Below are 21,634 nucleotides of genomic sequence, written 5' to 3'. Positions count from 1 at the left end.
AGTTACACCAGGAATATATCTAGTTCTTACATTAGTTTATTTGTATCTTTTGAGTTTCTTTGAGTTTCTTTATTCTTTCCCAGGAAAATATAAAAATATATAGCACTCTGGGGTCATTTAGTTTGGGGAGCAAATAAATGTTACACACCGCAAAACCAGAGAATTCTCAAAAGAGGAGAAATGAGCTTTGAAATTAGCTGGCCTCATTTAGATTGTCATGTATAAACCACGAGTTCTTGGACAACTTCCTTAGGGGTGTATTTGAGTCTCAGCTTCTTTACAGATAAAAATGGATATAATGCCAGCCAGCTCAGAGTGACCAGAAGAATTGAATGAGATGTATAATAAAACCTAGTCCAGTGTTTGGCACATATTGGCAGCTTAAAAAAAAAACGTTATTTTCTATTTTCTTTCTACAGGATGTGACAGATAACACTCATTGTAAAGACATGTGAAATGCCTAAGAAAAGGAGGAAAGTATTCATTAATTACCCAATCTGCATGATATGCTTACTATGTGCCAGGCACCGTTTTAAGTTATGGGGATCCAGGGATGAACAAGACAGACCCTATTTTTCTTAGAGCTTCCGTTCTAGATAGGGAGATACTGACAATAAACAAAGTAAAACAAATGAAAAATATTAGTGAGGAATGAGTGCTGCATAAAGAATTAAAACTGAATGATGTGATGGAGAGAAACTGGGTGTCCTCTGTAGGCTCAGTGATATGGGGAAAGCCTTACCCATGTGATACTTGAGCTTAGATCTGAATAATAAGGCGTAGCCAGCTGTGTGATGATCTGGGGGAGAGCATTCCAGGCAGAAGAAGAGCAAACACAGTCCTTCAGGCAAGAAAAAGATCACAGAACATCAAGGCTAGAGCGTAACAGGTGGGCAGGAGAGTGATATTAGCTGAGGACAGAGATGAGGAGGGGTCCGATCCTTAGGGTTTTGAATGCCAAGATAATCACACATAAAAGGCTAATCTTCCTAATATGTAAAGGATTCTTAGACGCTAAGAAGGTAAAGGACAGGGCGCCTGGGGAGTTGGTTAAGCGACTGCCTTCGGCTCAGGTCATGATCCTGGAGTCCCTGGATCGAGTCCCGCATCGGGCTCCCTGCTCGGCAGCGAGGTTGCTTCTGCCTCTGACCCTCCCCCCTCTCATGTGCTCGCTCTCTCTCTCTCTCATTCTGTCTCAAATAAATAAATAAAACCTTCAAAAAAAAAAAAAAAGAAGAAGAAGGTAAAGGACAACAACCCAATAGAAAAAACAGGCGAAGGGCAGAACAGACAGTTCACAAAAGAATACCTTATATATGTATAAAGACACACAACGTGACTCATAAGAAAAACACAAATTAAAATTACATTGAGATGCCATTTATACCCATTAGATCGGCTAAAATACCAGAGTTGGATGATGCACTCGGTTGGTGCAGCTGTGGGAAAACAGGCCTTGTTGACGGGGTGTCAAATGGTGCACCTTCATTCTGACGGGTGTGAGGTGATAGCTCATTGTGGTTTTGATTTGCATTTCTCCGGTGATCAGTGCAATATCACCTCACACCTGTCAGAATGGCTAAAATCAAAAACACAAGAAACAACAAGTGTTGACGGGGATGTAGAGAAAAAAGGAACCCTTATGCTCTGTTGGTGGGAATGCAAACTGGTGCAGCCCCTGTGGAAAACAGTAGGGAGGTTCCTCAAAAAGTTGAAAATAGAACTACCATATGGTAAGATAATTCCACTACTAGGTATTTACCCAAAGAATATGAAAACACAAATTCAAAAAGATATGCACCCTTATGTTTATTGCAGCATTATTTACAATAGCCCAAATATGGAAGCTGCTCAACTATCCATTTATTGATGAATGGATAAAGAAGATGTGGTTTACACACACACACACACAGGAATATTATTCAGCCATAAAAAATAATGAAATCTTGCCATTTGCAAAAACATGGATGGAGCTAGAGAGTACAATGCTAAGTGAAATAAGTCAGAGAAAAATAAATACCAGGTGATTTTCACTCCATCTGTTGAATTTAAGAGACAAAACAAATGAACAAAGGAAAAAAGGGACAAACCAAAAAATAGACTCTTAACTATAGAGAAAAAACTAATGGTTAGCAGAGGGGAGGTGGGTGGAGGGAGGGGTGAAATAGGTGAAGGGGATTAAGAGAACATTTACGGTGATGAGCACTGAGTAATGTGTAGAATTGCTGAATCACCATATTGTACATCTGAAACTAATATAACACTGGAAGTTAATTACACTGGAATTAAAAAAATAAGTGAAAAATAAATAAAAAAGAATTAAGTTGTAACATCCAAGCAAGAAAGAGCAAAAAAGAAAAAAAAAAAGGTGCAACTTCATAGGATACAATTTGGTAATATTTATTAGAAACAGAAATGCATTCACTCTGTGGCCTAGTAATCCTTTTTCTGGGGCTTTTTCCTTGAGATATTTCTGCACACAAACCAAAGAATCTACACATGAAGCAACCCATTGCAGCTTGTTTGTAAAGCAAGAGATAGAAACAAACCAAGTGCTCACTAAGAGGGGCAGGTGGAATAGATTATGGTATATTCCCACAGAAGAATCCTATATGAGGAAAAAGGCATGAGGAACTGCCTAATATTCTGATATGGAAACAAAATATATTAAGTGAGAAAAGCAAATGCAGACCATGTACAATGTGCTCCCGTTGTGTGTGTAATAAAGGCATTCTCATTTGCTTGCATTTTAAGAAACATGACAAACTTGTAAAAGTGATTACCTATGGGGAAAATGGGCTGGGTAGACACAGGAATAGGAGACAGACTAATACATACTTTTTTCTATCACTTAAATTTTCAAATCATCTGAATCGTCTTTTTATTCAAAACTTAAAAAATAAAAAAGTTAAAGGCAAAAATGAATAAACAAGAAAACCTACCGATTGAGCTAAGAACCAATAAAGGCCTTAGAATAAATTCCAAATTCTTTACCGAATGTGTTGGGAGGTTGTAGAGCTTTCAATGAGGGTTTGACAAGATCTAGCATATTTTGAAGAGAACAGTCCGGCAGCCACATGGGGAACAAACTGTAGTGGGACAAGAGGGACACAGAGGTCTGTGAGTGGAGGGGGGGTGGGGGAAGTAAGGAGTGTTCTATGTGAGAGGTCAGGATGAATTAGACTAGACTGAGGTGCTGACAGAGGGCAGCAGAATATGTTTTGGAAGTGAAGTCAACAGCACTTGGCGATAGATTGCCCGTGAGGGGTGGGAAAATAATAAGTTTGTGCCATGAGCAATGGGGTGCACCGTGGTGCTACCAGAGCTCAATAAGGGGTTAAAGTAACTCACAGACTGGGCAGTTCCAAAGGTTCTACGGAGAAGGCTGTGTACCAGCAGAGCCATAAAGGACCCTAAGATGTGGACAGACATTAACACGGTGAGAAGTCACTGCAGATGGATAGGAAGGGGCCCCTGGGCAGGGGGGCAGGAGGAGCGCTCTGCCCTGCAGAGAAGGCAGATCTCTCTCCTAAGAGCTGCTTCCGTTTTTCTCCACTGCAGCTCTGCTCAGACCCAAGGGCATGAAATGACTTGAAACCAAATCCTATTTCCATGACATACTTCTCCTAACTCCTTCCTACACTTCCTCTGTTTCCTTGCAGTTCTATCACACACATTGGCATTCTGAGAATATGCTGAAAGGGAAAAATCAAGCAGGGAAAATGGGGACTGTCTGGCTAAAGATTTGGGTTTTTTGCCATTTGCTCGTAACAGCGGATTTACCTTCTCTTGGAACTGTAGTGGAATGGCGAAGAACGATGGATTTCCCTGAGGTCCACATTGGACACTCCAGCAGATGCTTCTACTTGTAAGGCTAACTGATAGGCTACGAAGCTTTTTGTTTTCACCTCTCCTCTCCACTTAAGATTTGATAACTAGACTGCCCCATGGAAAGACTCCTCTGCAGATGCTTGTACTTATCTTGAATCAAGAGCAGTGACCCTAGAAGTTTGTGTTTCTGATGAAGAAACTACTTGAAGCTCTGGTTTCCACTTTTGGGGTAGATTGTTATTATCTGGGTTGGGTTTTAATACCAATAATGCAGTCTTCTCTTTTTCTACCCATCCCCTTCACCAAACAGAATCCATGTGTTTTTCTCCTTTTGAAATTCAGCATTATTTCAACACTCTTGTTGAGTGCACTGTGTTCTTTGCAGGAACTATGTCATAGGCAGTTTATGAACCGGGATGAGTAACAGACCAGCATAAGCTGCTCCACCCAAATCACTTAAGAAGATTTTCAGCTCTGGATCTTTGATCGGTCAAGTGAAAGGAACCAAGTTGGGTTTTAAAGCTGAGAAATTCTTGTTGTCCTTGCCCATCCTTCTTGTGCAGATGGTGTGCTTAGTCTATAAAAGGCTCATGTTCTGGGGCTAGAAAATACTGAGAACATGTTAATAAAAAAGAAAGCAGAAAATGGCTGAGATATAAGTGTGGGGTGTGTGTGTGTGTGTATGCACACTCCTAACCCTTATTTCTTTTTAAGATAGAATTCATTTCAGTCATGTGGATCTACCTTGAAAGTTTTTTTTTTTTTTTAATGAAATCTCAGGGGCAGTAATTGGAGGTCATTAAAAATCAACTTAAGCTATGACATTTTATGGAAAGAGAGGTGATATCATATGACCTTGATTTTAAGTGTGAAATTAAATCTACATAAAGGGCAGTATTCAGCTCCTCTGAAAAAGCTGAGGTAGAAATTTAGACACAAATGCAGCCAATATGCTAAAACTCAAACTTTTGATCATCAACCACATCTATTAAAATTTAAACCAGCCACTTGCCCATTTTTAAACACATTGTGTTAGGGAAGAACAATGCTATATAGGTTTGGCTTGCTTCGAAACAAAAAAGATGTCTGCATTTGTCTTGAAATGCTGTCTGGTAAATTTCTTCACTTTACAGAATTATTATAATATTCACAAGTGGCTGGATGAAATCACTTTATAAATGATGTTTGATTAGCTAATATTAATTTTTCTATCAGCATTTATGGGGAGGGAAGGAAGAGGAGGAGTAACAGAAATCAATTTCTGTTTTAGCTTGGGCTGCCATATCAAATACCACAGACTGGGTGGCTTACACAACAACATTTGTCATAGTTCTGGAGGCTGTTGGTCCAAGATCAAGGTGCTGGCATATCTGGTATCTGGTGAGAGCCCACTTCCTGGCCTGTAGATGTCTATCTTCTCATTACATCCTCACATGAGGCGGGGAGGGAGCAAGCTCTCTCCTGTCTTTTCTTATAAGGGTACTAATGGCATTATAAGAGCTCCATCCTCATGACCCAGTTACCTCCCAAAGACCCATCTCCAAATCTCATCATGAGATTAGGTTTCAACATATGAACATATGGAAGGAGACAAAGATCCAGTCCATAATGTTCCACCCCTGGCCCCCCAAATCCATGTCCTTCTCACATGCCAAATATGTCCATTCCATCTCAACAGACCCCAAAGTTCTAACTCATTCCAGCATCAACTCTAAAGTCCAGAGTCTCATCTAATTATCATCTAAATCATATATGAATGAGAATGGAGGTAGGAATGATTCATCCTGAGGCAAAATTCCTCTCCAGCTGTGAACGTGTGAAACCAGACACATTCTGTGCTTCCAAATTACAATGGTGGGACAGGCATAGGGTAGACATTCTGAAGGGTAGCAGAATACGCCATCCAGAATATGACTGTCAGAGTTCAGGACATGCCACTCCAAATATGCCACTTTGGTACATTGATTATTTTGAGTTGTAGGTACTTGAAAAACAGCACATGCAGGAAGGGACTTTTCTGAACTCCCCTTTATCTGCCTAAAGGCAGACCTTCCAAAAGGAACTCAACTATCATAAATATTCTGGGAATTTCATCAATCAGGGAAGATTGACTCATCATGTGAGAGAGAGACTAGAAATTGACACCACACCCAACTTTGTCACAAACTATCATACCTCCTCCCATCTATTCTTCTAAGGACCCATTCATCTTCCATAAAAGCCATTTACTCTCCCCTAAGAGACCTATTATCTCCCCCTACCCTTTCCCTTTTAGGATGATATTTAATCCTGAATTCTAAAGCCACCTCCTCTGTTTGCTGGGTATCTCCCACATACAGATGAGGTACACATGTTAATAAATGTGTTTGTTTTCTTCTGGTATGGATGTCTTTTATTACAGGGTCGCAGCTAAGAACTCAGAAAGGTAGAGGGAAATTTATTTTTCCTCCCCAATAATTCCCATTCCAAAAGAGGGAAACAGGACAAAAGGAGGGGGTGACAGGTTCCAAGCAAGTACAAACCCTAGCAAGAAAAATTCTGAGATCTTAAAAACAATCCTCTTTGGCTGGATGCTCTACCCTCCAGACCCACTAGGGTAGCAACATCACACATGGCTCAGCTGTGTAAAACCGTGAAAAGTTTGAGGCAGACCCAATATTAATCAAATGTTTGTTTTTCAGACAAAGTTTTCTTTTTTTGAGAGAGAGAGTGTGCATGAGTGGGGGGGGCAGAGGGAGAGCGAGAGAATCTCAAGCAGACTCCCCGCTGAACATGGAGCCCACTGCGGGGCTCCATCCCACAAGCCTGAGATCATGATCTGAGCCGAAATCCAGAGTTGGACCCTTAACCAACTGAGCCACGCATGCGCCCTCTTTTTTTTTTTTTTTTTAAGAAGTAAGCGCTATGTCCAATGTGGGGCTTGAACTCATGAGCCCACAGTCAAAAGTTGCATGCTCTACCAACTGAGCCAGCCAGGCAGGCTGACACTTTTTTTCTAAATGTTTTTAAATAACAGGAAAAAATAAAATCTGTTTTGTTTTTTTTTTTTACAGTGAAAATCAGACAACCTATATGTCTTTTTATGGGTCATGGATCCTTTAAGACACTGATGAAAACTATGACCAGTTGTCTTATGTTAAGGTCCCAATGAATTAGGTCTATTCCTGATTTCTTTATCTGTTTGAGTACTCTATTTAATTCTTCCTATGCCACTACCATACTATTTTTATTATAAGATTTTATACTAAATGTTAATATCTGCTAAGGCCAGATCACTCGCACCATTCTTTTTCAAAATCTTAATCCAATGGGAAATAAATATAACTTTTTAATAAATACTTCTGGGAGAAGTGAGTAATCATCTGGAAGAAAACAAAAATAGACCCCTATCCTCATACCATCACAATAATATGGAATAAAGATCTAAATTTTAAAAAATAAATTAATACAAGTATTAGCATCTATCTTGAGTTAGAAACTAAGCAAGACAGGAAACCCAGAAGCCAAGAGGAAAAGACAGAAATATTCAACTACATAAAATTAAGCATTTTATTTTGGCAATATTCATCATAAGCAGAATGAATGGAAAGACCATTATGGATTAGAAAAATATTTGTCATATATGACATGTGACATACCATATCACTAATATGGAAATTATTAAGGAAAATAAAACTTAGTAGAAAAATGGGCAAAGGAAATGTTAATATACAGAAGGACCTGGAAAAGACTAATAATTGTATTATAACAACTTAAAACTCACTGGCAGTGGGGTGCCTGGCTGGCTCAGTTGGTAGAGCATGGGACTCTTGATCTTCGCGTTGTGAGTCCTAGCACTGTGTTGGGTGTAGAGCTTACTTAAAAAACAAAACAAAACAAAACAAAAACCTCACTGGCAATGGGGATAATACAAATTCCCAAATAATGTGACATAATTTTTCAATTATCAGATTGGCAAAATTCAAAATATGTAATGCTGGTAACAATAATGAGTAGATGATATTAATTAGTACATATTGAACTCTTTATCTGGACTTACATCATTTAATGTTCATGACAATGCTAAGAAATAGATTTCTCTTAAATTAAGGAAATAGCTCAGCTAGCAAATGGCAGAGCCAAGATTCAAACCCAGTCTGATGCCCAGAGTCCAAGCTCTGTTTCAACATGCCCAGCACTGATGGGGAGACCGTGGCAGTGTGATTTGCTACAACTGTTAGAGAAAGTAATGTAGTAATAGGTATGGATATTAAAAAAACTCATTCCCTTTGACCTGTCATCCCCCAAATAAAAGAATTACCATGATCTGGTATTTCTGATTCTTTGACTACTTGGTAGAACTTACCTGTAAAACCATGTGAGTTTGGCAGGGTTTTTTTTTTTTTTAATTTTGCGTTTTGTTGCAAGTAGATTCTAAACCACTAATTTTCTTTTCTTTTTTTAATATTTATTTATTTATTTTGGGGGGGCAAAGGGAGAAGGAGGAGTCTCCCTGCTGAGTGCAGAGCGAGATGTAGGGCTTGATCCCAGGACCCTGAGATCATGACTTGAGCCGAAATCAAGAGTCGGCTGCTTAAATGACTGAGCCACCCAGGTGCCCCTACACCACTGATTTTCTTAATGACTGTATTTCCGATTTTCTGTTGCTTCTTGAATTGGTTTTGGCAAATTAGTTTTTCCAGGAAATCATTTATGCTATTTACTAAGCTTTGGTCTCCCAGTGCCCGATCTACCCTTTTCTTCCTGGTGCTGGAACTCAGCAAACACCTGCCAACTCCAAGTTCCTATCATCTTCAGCCCTAAGGAGGTAATTTTTCCTTGTGTGTTAATTAATTCTGATACCTCAGTTTCCCCTTTTTGCCTTTTCAGCCACTGGGCACCTGCTTAACCAATTCATTATATTAATTTCCCTGTATTGAAATATCCAGTGTGGTTTCTGTTCCCCCAACAGGATCCCCAATAGCACATCACCACGTAGTAAGTTTTCAGATTTATTAGAATGAAGTTGTTTATGGTGATCCCTTCTTTATTAAAATCTCTGCAGTATCTTGTTTGGCCCTCTTTTCATTCCTAATGCATGTGCTTATTTTTCTTAATTTTTGTCTGTCTTTTGTAGTCTTTTAAAGTAATTACTAGTTTTTGGCACTTTTCTTAACTTGCTATGTTGGATATGCTTTCATTTTCAAGGTTTTTTTTTCAATATAAGCATTTTACAGGTATAAATTTGTCATAAATTACTACTTTAGCTGCATGTTTGAGTAGTACTTTCATTATTTTTTCAAATCTACCTATTTCCTAATTTCTATTAAGAGTACTCTTTGAGTCATGAATTATTTAGAAGTTTAAAGATTTTCAAATGTATTATTTTTAAATTATCCTTTTCTTATTGATTTCTAAACTACTTGGATTGTGGTTAAAGAACTTGACCAGTGGGGCGCTTGGGTGGCTCAGTCAGTTAAGCATCCGCCTTTGGCTCAGGTCATGATCCCAGGGTCCTGGGATTGAGCCCTGCATCAGACTCTCTTCTTGGTGGGGAGCCTGCTTCTCCCTCTTCCTCTGCCTGCCACTCCCCCTGCTTGTGCTCTGTCAAATAAATAAGTAAAATCTTAAAAAAAAAAAAAAAAAAAAGGACCTGACCAGTATAATTAAGTTTTGTGATATTTGCTGAGACTTTGATTATGGTCTAACAGTAATCAATTTTTATAAATATTCTGTATGTACAAAATTCTCAAATTTGGGGGTACAGGATTCTGTGTATGGCCATTAGATCAAACTTAATTGCATTGTTCAAATCTTCCATATCCAAATCTTTGTGATTTATCACCTTCTCTAAGTAATATGTTAAAATCTATGATGATGAATTTGTCAGTTTCTCTGTGACCCTGTCACTTTGCTTTAGCACACTAGAATGCAAGGACTTATGTACAAGGATATTAACTGCAGCAGGGTATCTTGGCAAAACCCAGAAGTAACACTTCTAAATGTCCATCACTAGTGAATAGGCTAATTGTATGAAATATTTTATAGTCATTAAAAGCATAAATTTGTTCTATATCTATTAACCTAGAGGGAGGACCATGTCCAGTGAAAAAGGCAAGTTTTAGAGTATATATATATATATATATATATATATATATATATATATATATATATAGTGATCCCATTTTTAGTAAACAAAACAAAAATCCCTCCATCTGTGAACACATTTCATATGTTTGAGTGAGAAAAAAGCCGGGAGGTGTCTGGGAAAGAGCATTAACTTTGTTTTATTTATTTACTTGGCAATTTAAGGAAAATCTAGTAAAAAAAAAAAAGTGATGATCAATACTCACGAAATCTGATAGGAAAATAGGCCATGTGAAAAAAAGCAAGTCACAAATGCTATGATACGATTTTATGCATTATAGTGACATGTACATGGTGATATGAACTAAGGAAATGCCAGGGAATACACACAACAAATCAGTATTATTACCTCTAAGTGTGAGGATTATGGGGGCTTTTCCACTGCTACATGTATTATTTGCATTCATTTTAATCATGTATATTAATTGTGAGTGCAAGAAAAATCTTTAGGAGATGCGACTACAAAAACACTATGGACCGGGGCGCCTGGGTGGCTTAGTCGGTTAAGGGTCTGACTCTTAGTTTTGGCTCAGGTCATGATCTCAGGGTTGTGAGATCGAGCCCCACATCCAGCTCTGCACTGGGCGTGGAGCCTGCTTAAGATCTTCTCTCTCCCTCTCCCTCTGTCCCTTCTCTCCCAACCCCCGCGCTCACTAGCTCTGTCTCTCTCTATAAAGGAAAAAAAACAAAAAACCCCACAAAAGCCCAGACACATCAATGCAAAATTTTACATACAATTTCAGGTAGTTAATAGACTCTCTGAAGCTCATCTATGCATCGCCTAGGTTTCTGCTACAGTAGATACATGGACAGTTTAATGGCAGAGAAAGTATTTGACCTGCATTTCTCCCTCCGGCCTCGGAGAAGTGCTGGCTCCAGGACAAAACCTTGGTGCTGAAAAATGGCTGGACTCTCATCTGTAACAAGGGCTTCCACCTTACTGGAGTGAAATGTTACTTAAGCTCATCACACTGCTCCTGCTGTGTGGGCACCTACCTGTGTGAGGTGTTGGGGGAGGGACTACTGGCCTTAATACCATTTTGGGTCTCTGCTTCTAACCATCTAACTCACTAATTCTCAAAAGCGGGGAGAAGGTAGGGACATGTGAGAGCAGTTTGTAGACATAAATTCAGTATCATATTCAATATCATATTTTAATCCTTAACAATAAAAAAACAAGCTATTGTTTTCCTAATATAAGTATGTCAAATGGGGGATTTGCCACATAGAACTTGAGCTTCAGAGAGATGAAAGAAGTAGCTGGGAAGGTAGGCAGAGTATTCTCTTTTAAGTCATACCTAGGAGGTTGAACCTTATCCTGAAAGCAAGTGGGGGGACTACTTAAAGGCTTTAAGCTGGAAAGTGACATGATTTGAGCCTTTTTTCAATTCTTTTGGTTGCACAGTGGAGAAAGAATTAGCAGGGGACAAATTTGGAAATCAGCATACTAGTTAGGCGGTTGTAGTCATTCAGTTTAAGAGATAATGGGCCTTGGATTCTGGGTAACAGACGTAGGAATAGAAGTAAGTAGGTGGTTTGGAGAAAGAGATACTCCAGAGGTTGAATAAACTTGGACTTATTAATTTGGTGGTGGGAAGCCAAAGAGGAGTCGAGTTAGATTTCCAGATTTCTGGCTTGGGCAGTTAAAAGGTGGTGGTTATCCAGGTCCATAGAGAATGCTGGAAGCAGCACTGGGGTATGTGGAGATCCAAATACTATTATTTCCCATTCCTTGCTTCTAGGAGGTTGACAGAAAGGCCAGGGATGGATGCAGGGGCTGACACCCACTTCTGGGCCGCCCACATTTTTCCAAGAACAGTGACAGCCCCTGCTGAACATTTCTTCTGGTCTATCCATTCTTTCCCTCTGCTCTACTGAGTTAGGGTTTTCTCTTAGCCTCTTCACTCCCAACCCCTCACCAACACAGTTGGAACAGACGATCAATTTAGGAGAAAGTCACAAGGAAAAAGTTACATCAACCTGAGGATAGAATTTAATGACAACCAAACAAGACATGCATTAATAAATTGATATATATCATTTTTATTATGCACAGATAAAGGACTTAAAACTGTGGTTATCAAAACTATACATCTAAGCATGTTCATAAAATTGCCAACACATTGAATAGAGAAAAGAATACAACAGGGGTGTTCAAACTGGCCACAGGGATTTTAAGGGTACTCTTTTTACCCTGATAGATGAAAAACAGCAACAAAATCAGGCTCACTCAGGAAAAACCAGAAGAGAGAAGTATTGTATTTGGAAACTGATAATAGTCCTTTTTAGAAAAACATCTGTCAGTTTCATGAACAACCCCCAGATAAAACAAACAGGAAAAAGGTCACACACACACAAGTCACCCAACAAAATGTGCTCTGTTAACACACCCAGCAGTACGAGCATCACTCACACCATGAGGTAGTTACAGTACAAAAAGAGTGGCACGCGTGTGCGCACCCCACACACCCACAACCATGCCCACTACAGAACACTCACAGAAAATGGGCTTACAATCTTATTACAGACAAGGAAAAGACCATTTTCATTTGTTTGTATAGAAAATGCTACAGAAACAGCTCAGACAGATGTCTCTGACTCTTAAAATACAGAGTAATTGCTGGTAAACACATCACGAAAAGCTAGAGGGCATTACACAGACCCTCTGCCTTGGGAGTTCAGAGCATTTCAACAATAGCTTTAGCTTGAACAACAAACAAAACCAAATGGTCTCTGTGAATAGGGTGTAGCCTGCTGAAGTAACGAAAGACTTTGTAGACAGAAGCATTTAACTGGAATATAACAACAGTTTTAAAGAAACTCGCAGAACTTGTTATAAAGTATAGCTTGTATTTTGTATTGAAACTGTGAAGTATGAAGCGATTGGAAATGTAATAAGAAGCTAGGGAGATAACACTTTCTTTAGAAACATTTTTTAGAGACATTTCTGAGATACCTAATGACATTCACTCTCCAATTAACGTGGGATCAGGTTTATCAACACAGATTTCTTGATCTGAATAATACTTCCGACAGTAAGACCTAAACAAATAAAAGGTGATGTTTTTTCTTTTCTTTCTTTTAAAATCTTTTGGTTTGCATCCATAAATTTGTAAATTAATTTTAAATTATGTATAAAATCATTGGCAATGTAGCATCTCTCTCAAAAATATACATTTAAATATAATCACGAAAGGCTTTAACCTTGCCCATCTGAAGATTTGGATCTTTTAATACCTCTTAATAGCTAATTTTCTTTTTAATAGGATGGAAAGGGTTTTTTAAACAGCAAAGAACTGATCAAAAGAATTCACAGTAACTGAAATTAAACATTTCATATGGAGTAATTTAAATTTATCGAAAACACTTAAATATATCTTTATACACAAATTTTTGTAGTAAAATATAGCTATAAGTGACTTAAAGACTCTAGTCTTCCTTGAAGACATCTTTAAACTTTTTTATACATAGAATATGCTAAAACAATACATTCTGCTGAAGGTTAGGCAAAGCGCATTATTTTCAAACACAGGTAGCATCATCTAATCCCTCCATTCTGATACCCTTGTGTTAAAAAGTTAACTGAAGGAAATAAATTCTCTAATCTCATATCTTCTTTTGTATGTGGAAATCTGCAAAATTTTCAAGAAATCAATGTAGATAGCCTCGAAATCGTAGCTCTCAAGTAATCTGTTTTGGTTCATATTATCCAGATTGAGTATCCACACTTCTCAAAGCAGAGTATTACTCTATGAGTGGGTAATATATCTGTCCTATCAGTGACTAGTATGATCTATCAGTATCCTATCTATGACTCTCAGTATCTCCACCTACTTGTGTGCCTTTTAGACACTGCCTTCAGGTCTTGGGTGTCATCAACATTTTCTACTTAGGGTTCCATTCAGTGAACTAGGCACAACTTCCTTATTTTAAGGGCGGCGAGATTTGTTTATGAATATTTTGGGGTAGAATCTAGCCTTCTCTGTTTGTAGGTTTCTGAGTCATTTTGGGGAGAATTCTGGAAAAAGGTTAATATTTACCTGCAATGAAGCTATCCTCAGTAGTAAATGAATTGGCATGGAAATTTCCCTCTGGCAGTCTTTTTTTTTTTTTTTTTAACACAGAGGTATCAGTTGAGCTTATTTTAGCTGCAAAGTGGCATCATATTATTCCATTTTAATGAAATCCACTTCAAATCCTTTTTGAGTTTGGAAAACATTTAAGGCAAGAGAACTAAAGCAGTCCCAAATGAGTGCCCTTTTCCAGATCTCAGCACTTTCTTGGCAGACTTGGTGACACTGTTCAGATAACCAACCGGAATCCAACAGGATCTGCTGTGCATTTGCACGAACAAGAGCTTCGCTTTGTACAAAAGGGTCTATTAAAAAGGTTGACGTGTTTTGAGTGGAAACACGAATTCTCCCAAATACATTTGAGAGCAAGTTCCAACTCGGAGGCATAGGGCATTTTAAAAAGGGGAATGAATTCTCTTTTTTAACTGAGAAAACGAATGTGCCAGATGACACAGTCTATACCTGTCCTTGCATATACGTTACTGTGCAAATTCCTCTTCTACTTTAAAATTAAATTTGCCCCCATCTATGCATGAGTTTTTCTGAACACAGGGTCATAAATGGGCACAAATCTGCAGTCCCAGACTTTGGCCATTTTCAATTTCTATCTACTTACAAAGAAATACAAAATTTGCATTAAGACATTTTTGCAGTCGGTGTGCGAGTGCGGGAGAAGGGGGAAGCTGATAAGGTCATCAGCTCGGGTTTTGGCCCAGGGCACCAGAAAGGAATGTTGCTGTGATGTGTGTCAGGATGCAGTCCCCGAGGGCAGCACCCGTCAAGCCGAGAACGTCAGCCCCTAGAGGGTGTGACAGCAAAGTGAGAAGTGTGCATCCAGAAGGTGCAGATTAGAAAATCCTGAAGTACTCCTGTCGTCTTACATCTTGGTTCAGTTACCCAAGAACCTTCGGCCGTATCTCCTCACGGGTCCTCCTGCCTGCTTCTTATCCTCCTACCGACTCCTCGCGTCAGGATAAATCTCAGGGCCCCAATTTACGGACAGTCTTACCTGGACAAAGCAGCATTTTGAAAACTGGCATGTGTTTCACATTGAAAGCCCCCAGGCCTGTGCGGGGCTGGTGGAGAAGGCCGCCACCCCGGCTTTCTCGCGTGAGTTCTAGGGCGCTGCGGAAGGCCAGGGCTCACCCCCTCACTCGGGGGTGAGCCCTGGGGGGCGGGGACGAATGCGACAGGTGGTCCCGGCAGGGAGGCCGCTCCCTCCTCGCAGGGGCGCGGCGCCGCCGTCCTCCGAGGCCGCGGCCGCGCTGCGGGCCGGGGCTGGCGCGGGGGGCGCCCCCGCTAGGCGGCGCTGCTGCTGGAGCAGGGCGTGCTCTGCGTGCTGCCGATGCTGGGCGCCGCGCTGCTGTTCTCCGAGGCCGGCGGCGTCGTGGGGACTTGCTGCCTGCCCGCCGTCTCCCCTGCGGGGAAGGAGGGGAAGGGACAGAGGAAGACGCGTGTGACGCGTGTGCATCCCCGTCCGCCCGTTTCATCCGCGGTTTCTCCGGGCGCCACGGGGGAAGCAAGCCGACCGGGCCTCCCGCAGAAAGGCCTTCGGGGTGTTGGTGTCTTTAAAGCCTCTTGCGTGGCGACAAGAGAAGGGTTTTCAAGCTGACTGATGGGCAGTTTTAGCGGCTAAGACCCGACAGAGGCCCCTGAAGCCTCCGGATGTCGGTGCGTCGGCCCCGCGAAGAAACCACCACCACGTGTACCGGGTGCACTGCGCGCCGTGTGTGCTCTGGGGCCCCGGACTCAGGAAACACCGCCTGCCTCTTCGCACGAGAGGTCTGCAGGGCGACGCATTGACACCGTAGCGAGAGAGGCCTGGCCGCTCGCGGGGCTTTTTTCTCAATCGACTTGCTCAAAATGGGGGTGGTGAGCCTCGACTTTGCTGGAGCTGTAGCAGAGAGCTGGGTGCCCCAGGCCCACAACCCACCTGAGAAATGGACTCTAGGGCAAGCCTGCTCCCAGAAAAATCTTTGCGGGGGAGGAGCTGAGCTGATCGCACGCGGGGAGCGTGGTTGCCAGAGAACCACCTCCTCCATCCTGCAGTTCGCTGGGGGTGCAGCGAGAGTATCTCCTAACACACGAAGCATCCCACTTTTCATGACACATCCCACTGCATTTTAACGAAGCCCACTCCTTGTGCCAAATGTGCAGTGCTTTGGAGGAGGAGGAACCCCTGGGGTCACACACATGGTTTGCATTTAGCACTGCAAAAGGCCCTAGAGCGAAGCCTTTTCTTCAGCGAAAATGGTCTCAGGGCGGCCCTCAAAAAATGGCTCTGCGTAGGGAAAAGTGATCAGCGCTCCAACGAAAAACACTGCATGTTCTCTGAAAAGTCACAGCATAAACTTAATAAACTTCTGGTCAGCGGTCTCCTGGCGCTCCTCCTCCCCCAACGTGGGAAGCCCCAGAGGGCCAGGTCTCTTGATGAATGAGCCTCCTCTTTCCTGTCATGCTGAAATACACAGCTATCAGCCAGAGAGATAAGCAACCCTCTGGCCACTTCATTAAAACAAAACTCACAGAGCAAAGGCTCTACGCTTCAAGGGCAGGATCTTAGCCCCTTACTTCCATTCCCTTGCTGGGGCCCCTCAAAAGACCCTGCCAAAAAAGCAGCTCTGCGAAATGTAGAACGGGCTCGTGCCCTAGCGTCTGCTTACAGCTTTCCCTGTCACCCATTTCATAAACCACACAATACCACACGCATGCTGGCATCAACCTCACGGCATTTATATGCTCGCTGCATTATTTGGCCCGTGCTGGATTTCCTCTGATTATCTTTTCTTCTGGGATTGGTGGGATAGAGAGGGGATAGGGGGTCAATAGGCCTCAGAGGCAGAGAAACTGTATTTTCACTCTTCTTGGGTTTTTGTTTTTGTTTTTTTTTAAGGCAATCTATATTTTGGCCCCTCCCCAGCATTGCCATCTACCCTGCATGGATGTATGTAATAAAAGATGGGGAAATTTGCCTATTGACAGTGACTTTTCTGCCAGAAATTCACTTTCCCCAGAGTGGGAGCTTATTTCTAGAAGGAAATCAAATCTCTTAGCTATTCTGATGTCAAAAACCAAACCAAAACAAAAACCCAGAAACAAAAAAAAAACAAAAGCCTACAGAGACCTGAACGACTCGTGATATATTTTAAAAATTCAGCTCCCTTAAACCCACATGTTGATCCACACCCAGCTGGATCCTTATGTTATCAATTAGAAGGACGAATGTGGCTGTGCGTGAAGCACATTTTAAAAACATCTTTTCCCCATTTAAATAGAGGATATACCAGAAAAGCAGGAGGAATCGACACTTCACCTCTCCTTTTGGCTCACCTGGACTTCATTTGTGCAGCCTGATAGCAGCTAACGCAAGATGGCCTTGCCTCATTTGTCGACAATGAACAAGCGTCTCATCCAGACCTGGACATGTGCTTGATTATTCTGAGTCAGGAAAGGTGCCAGTTCTACTCCCTGCCCAGGAAGTCTGAATATTTGCTTTCTGATGTCTATTTGCCAAATACAATTTGTTGCCATGCCAGTTTATTTTAATCAGTGACTATTAAAAAGGTCTTTCAGCTTCCAGCTTTGGAAACTCTGGTGCTAATGCAAAACACTGTCCAAAATGAAAGCTCAAAACAAAGAAGCCCCCTATACTCAAGATGGCAGGATGCGTTTCACCATGGTGTACAAGTCAATTTAACCTAATAATCTACTGACTTTGAAACAGCATTATATGCTGACAGATGGTAGCTACACTTGCAGTGAACGTTGCAGAATGTATAAACTTGAGGAATCACTATGTTGGACACCTGCAACTAACGTAACACTGTGTGGCAACTACACTTGAGGGGGAAAAAATTAGGAAAAAAAATAATCTCCTGACTTTGAGCCAATCACGTGCCAAGCCAAGGAGAATCTTCATCTGAGAATCTGCCCAGAAATATGGAAAATACCCTCTTCTACTGTGGTGGCTGTTTTCACATGTAAGACATCAGATTTCTCAATATAACCAAGTTATTAAAAACTTTTACCTTCTCAGAAATTAAGACAAAGTTTTTCATTGTCTGATGGAGGTGGTGCTACAGAAAAAGTCACCATGAGAAACAAAGTTTAAAAAGCCAATGAAGTTCCCCTGGGTTTTCTGAGCTGGGCCCTTTGGTTTTCTGCTCTCTATCACGGTGACCTCTCATTTCCTGGAGCACTGACTTTCTCTAACACATCCCTTGGGTGACAAACACAACCACCCTTCTTCTGGAGAACATGGGCAGCGAGGACCACAGGACTAAGCAGAGTAGCCCCACTTAGCAAATATAAGGAGTCCAAGGAAGGATCCTTGCTGCTCATAAACATCATAGTTGGCCATCGGAAGAAATGTGTTCAGTCTTCACACTTTGCTCCTAAAATTTCACACCCCACTGAGGAAGAGAGATATGGGGAGGAAGGGTAGTAAGGGAAGAGGCATTTGGAGGAGGGTGTGTTAGAACCAATTTGACCCAGCTCACATATTCGCCTGTGGCTGAGCTGAGCTATTGCCAAAGATGCTTTCAGAAATAGAAAAATATACTTCTTAAGGGATAATGTTTTATTTCTTTTGCTTGACATGGAGTTGTCCAAATCTGATTTCCTGCCACCTTTGGCAGTCTACTTTACAACTGGATTCTTATCTCTGTGTCTTTCAGCATGGCAGGTCGTGGGGAAGAAACTTTATCACAGAAAGATGTGAACAGAGAGGCTCTATGGGGAAACAACAACAGAAGAATTTTAAAGAAAGGTGAGAGGAATCTCAAACATTTAGCCCAAAGGAGAAAGTTTGCAAATATCACCCAAAGAGGATTATTATAAAGAAGAGCAGACAGCTGTTCTTTATCTCTCTTGAGGGCAGAACATGAGGAAATGAGTTTAAATGGTAGCAAAAAGGATTTAGGTCACAGAGAAAAGAACTTGCTGATTGTGGGGACTGGTTAGTTATAAGGGGAATTTATGGAATCTCTTTCTTGGAAGATACTTAAGCACCGGATTGAAAACCATATGCCTGGGGGTGATTTAGATTTAATATTACTTGATGCTGGAAAGAAAAAGATACTGTCCGCTATGCCAATGTGTTGTTTGCAATTATGTACCAATCAATGTCTCAATCTCTTGATATCTTAACTGTAATTATTTTACAAGCTTACTCCTGTAAGGAGAGTGAACTAGACTACCATTAGTTTATAGAAATTTTCAATCACTATTTATCATTTTCAAAAATTGTCCCTCCCTACTTTCTGAGCTAAAAGACTTTCGTTCTGCAGGCAAACTCAGCATGAGGGGTAAATTTGATGTTGTTATAATTTATGAGGAAAGGGGGAAATATTCCAAGGCAGGAATGAGTGAATGAATGAATTTATTTTTAAGATTTTATTTATTTTTTTGACAGAGAGACAGAAAGCACAAGCAGAGGGAGAGGGAGAAGCAGGCTTCCCGCTGAGCAGGGAGCCCGATGTCGGGCTCGATCCCAGGACCCTGGGATCATGACCTGAGCCGAAGGCAGACACTTAACAGAAAGAGCCAACCAGGCATCCTGCAAGGCAGGACTTTAAGACCTTTCAGAATAGGGCGCCTGGGTGGCTCAGTCGTTAAGCGTCTGCCTTCAGCTCGGGTCATGATCCCAGGGTCCTGGGATCGAGTCCCACATCGGGCTCCCTGCTCGCGGGAAGCCTGCTTCTCCCTCTCCCACTCCCCCCTGCTTGTGTTCCTGCTCTCGCTAACTCTCTCTGTCAAATAAATAAATAAAATCTTAAAAAAAAAAAAAAAAAAAAAAGACCTTTCAGAATATCCTGCCTATCGCTTTCTTTCTATATTCCTGCAGTATGGCCAACCTATTTGCACCTGCATTTTGGTTTTCTATGGCTATCTTACTTTATTTTTTATTTTTAAAAAGATTTTTATTTTAAGGAATCTCTATACCCAAACGTGGGGCTCCAACTTATGACCCCGAGATCGAGTCACCTGCTCTACCACCTGAGTTGGCCAGGCGCCCTGTAGCTATCTTACTTTTTTGTTTGTTTGTTTTGTTTTCCTTTAGAATTATTTTATTAAGTCATAAATGTACAACAGCTTCTTAACTCTACACACGGTGGATCCTGCCGTCTTTATGGTCGCACCTGGGTTCCCACTTGGATCTTTCTGATCGCCGGGACTGAGTCTCTTGCCCCCTACTTTAGTCATACCTGTCTTGCTGCTCCTCTCTTCACCTGGACTAAACTTGGGAGCCTGAAGAAACTTCAGATTTCTAGAAACATAGGAAGCCCTCCCCCCCCCCAGATTCTCCTAATTAAAAGCTCTTATCCGACTCAGGTAAACCTAAGGATGGGCTTGACTTCTGCTTTAAGAACACATAGTATGGGGGCGCCTGGGTGGCTCAGTCAGTTGAGCATCTGCCTTTGGCTTGGGTCGTGATCCTGGGGTCCTGGGATCGAGTCCCGCATCGGGCTTCTTGCTTAGCAGGGTGCCTGCTTCTCCCCCTCTCTCTGCTGCTCCCCCTGCTTGTGCTCTCTCTCTCACTCTCAAATAAATAAATTAATTAAAAAAAAAAAACCACATAGTTGGTTCAATTCAGGATTGCTGAATAGAAGCCTGAGGGATTAGGAAAGGCACACCTAATTCAAGACCTCAGCATTTTATTTTGCTCTGTGAAATGCAGCATTCCTTCCACTCTTAGATTTTTTCTCTGCCTACACATCTGAGAAACCTTCAGTATCTTACATTTTTGGAGGACTTGGGAGTTCAGGAGACCTTTCACATGCATTCTTGCTTAAGCATTCTTACTGCCAATAATCCTGGGGAATAGGAATCAGGTTTATGTTTACTAAAAGGAAATGTGGTTAATATACCTGGCTCAGGTAACAAGGCTAGCAGTGGAAGTAGAGCTTCAAGTCCAAGGGTTGTACAGATACACGTGGAGGGCGACCTCCCCCCAGGACCCCCTTCCTTTTCCCTCTTCCTCTCTTCTTCCTCTTATTATCATCAGATAAAAAGATGTACATTCAGATAATTTGAGTACATTCTGTTCAGAGGCCATAAGGCAAGTTAAAGTAAAGGTAAATGATGACAACAACTAACCAACCCATCCTCCTGCATGGATTTGTTTGCAAAAGGAAAGTGTTTTAGCTTGGAGAATGGGGAGGCACAACTTTAGAAACTGATAAACAGCAGCTGAAAACTTCTCTAAACTAAAAATAGTCTAGTTCACTCTTCTTACAGGGTGAGCTACTGAAATCATTACAATTAGGATATCAAGAGACCGAGACATTAACTGGTACAGAATCGCAACCTACACACAGGCCTGGAGGAAAATCTCACCAAAATTAAAAGGCATAAACCTGCAAGAAAGAAGAAGAGGAAGAGGAAGAGGAGGAAGAGGAGGAAGAGGAGGAAGAGGAGGAGGAGGAGGAGGAGGAGGAAGAAGAGGAGGAAGAGGAGGAGGAGGAGGAGGAGGAACAGGAGGAACAGGAGGAAGAGGAGGAGGAGGAGGAAGAAGAGGAGGAGGAGGAAGAGGAAGAGGAAGAAGAAGAAGAAGAAGAAGAAGGAAGAAGGAAGAAGGAAGAAGGAAGAAGGAAGAAGGAAGA

General features: G+C 41.4%; 1 protein-coding gene across 6 annotated transcripts in view; it reads right to left on the bottom strand.

Moving 5' to 3' along the window:
* Positions 1-21,634, bottom strand: part of TGFBR3 (transforming growth factor beta receptor 3) — a 228,297-nt gene that overhangs the window by 13,769 nt on the left and 192,894 nt on the right. For 4 of the 6 annotated variants that reach the window (XM_035018044.1, XM_035018045.1, XM_035018046.1 and 1 more), the window contains exon 17: positions 11,973-15,448. The exons of 1 other annotated variant lie outside the window; for it this stretch is intronic. In XM_035018044.1, the coding sequence (XP_034873935.1) occupies positions 15,330-15,448 (119 nt within the window). In that variant the 3' untranslated portion in view covers positions 11,973-15,329. Of the gene's footprint in view, positions 1-11,972; positions 15,449-16,468; positions 16,489-21,634 lie in introns of those variants that run through there. One more of the 6 variants, XM_035018048.1, reaches the window with a different exon arrangement.

Source organism: Mirounga leonina, unplaced genomic scaffold, assembly GCF_011800145.1.
Source record: "Mirounga leonina isolate KUSES-001 unplaced genomic scaffold, KU_Mleo_1.0 Mir_173, whole genome shotgun sequence".
Taxonomy (NCBI): Eukaryota; Metazoa; Chordata; class Mammalia; order Carnivora; family Phocidae; genus Mirounga; species Mirounga leonina.
This window is presented reverse-complemented; position numbering and strand designations above follow the sequence as displayed.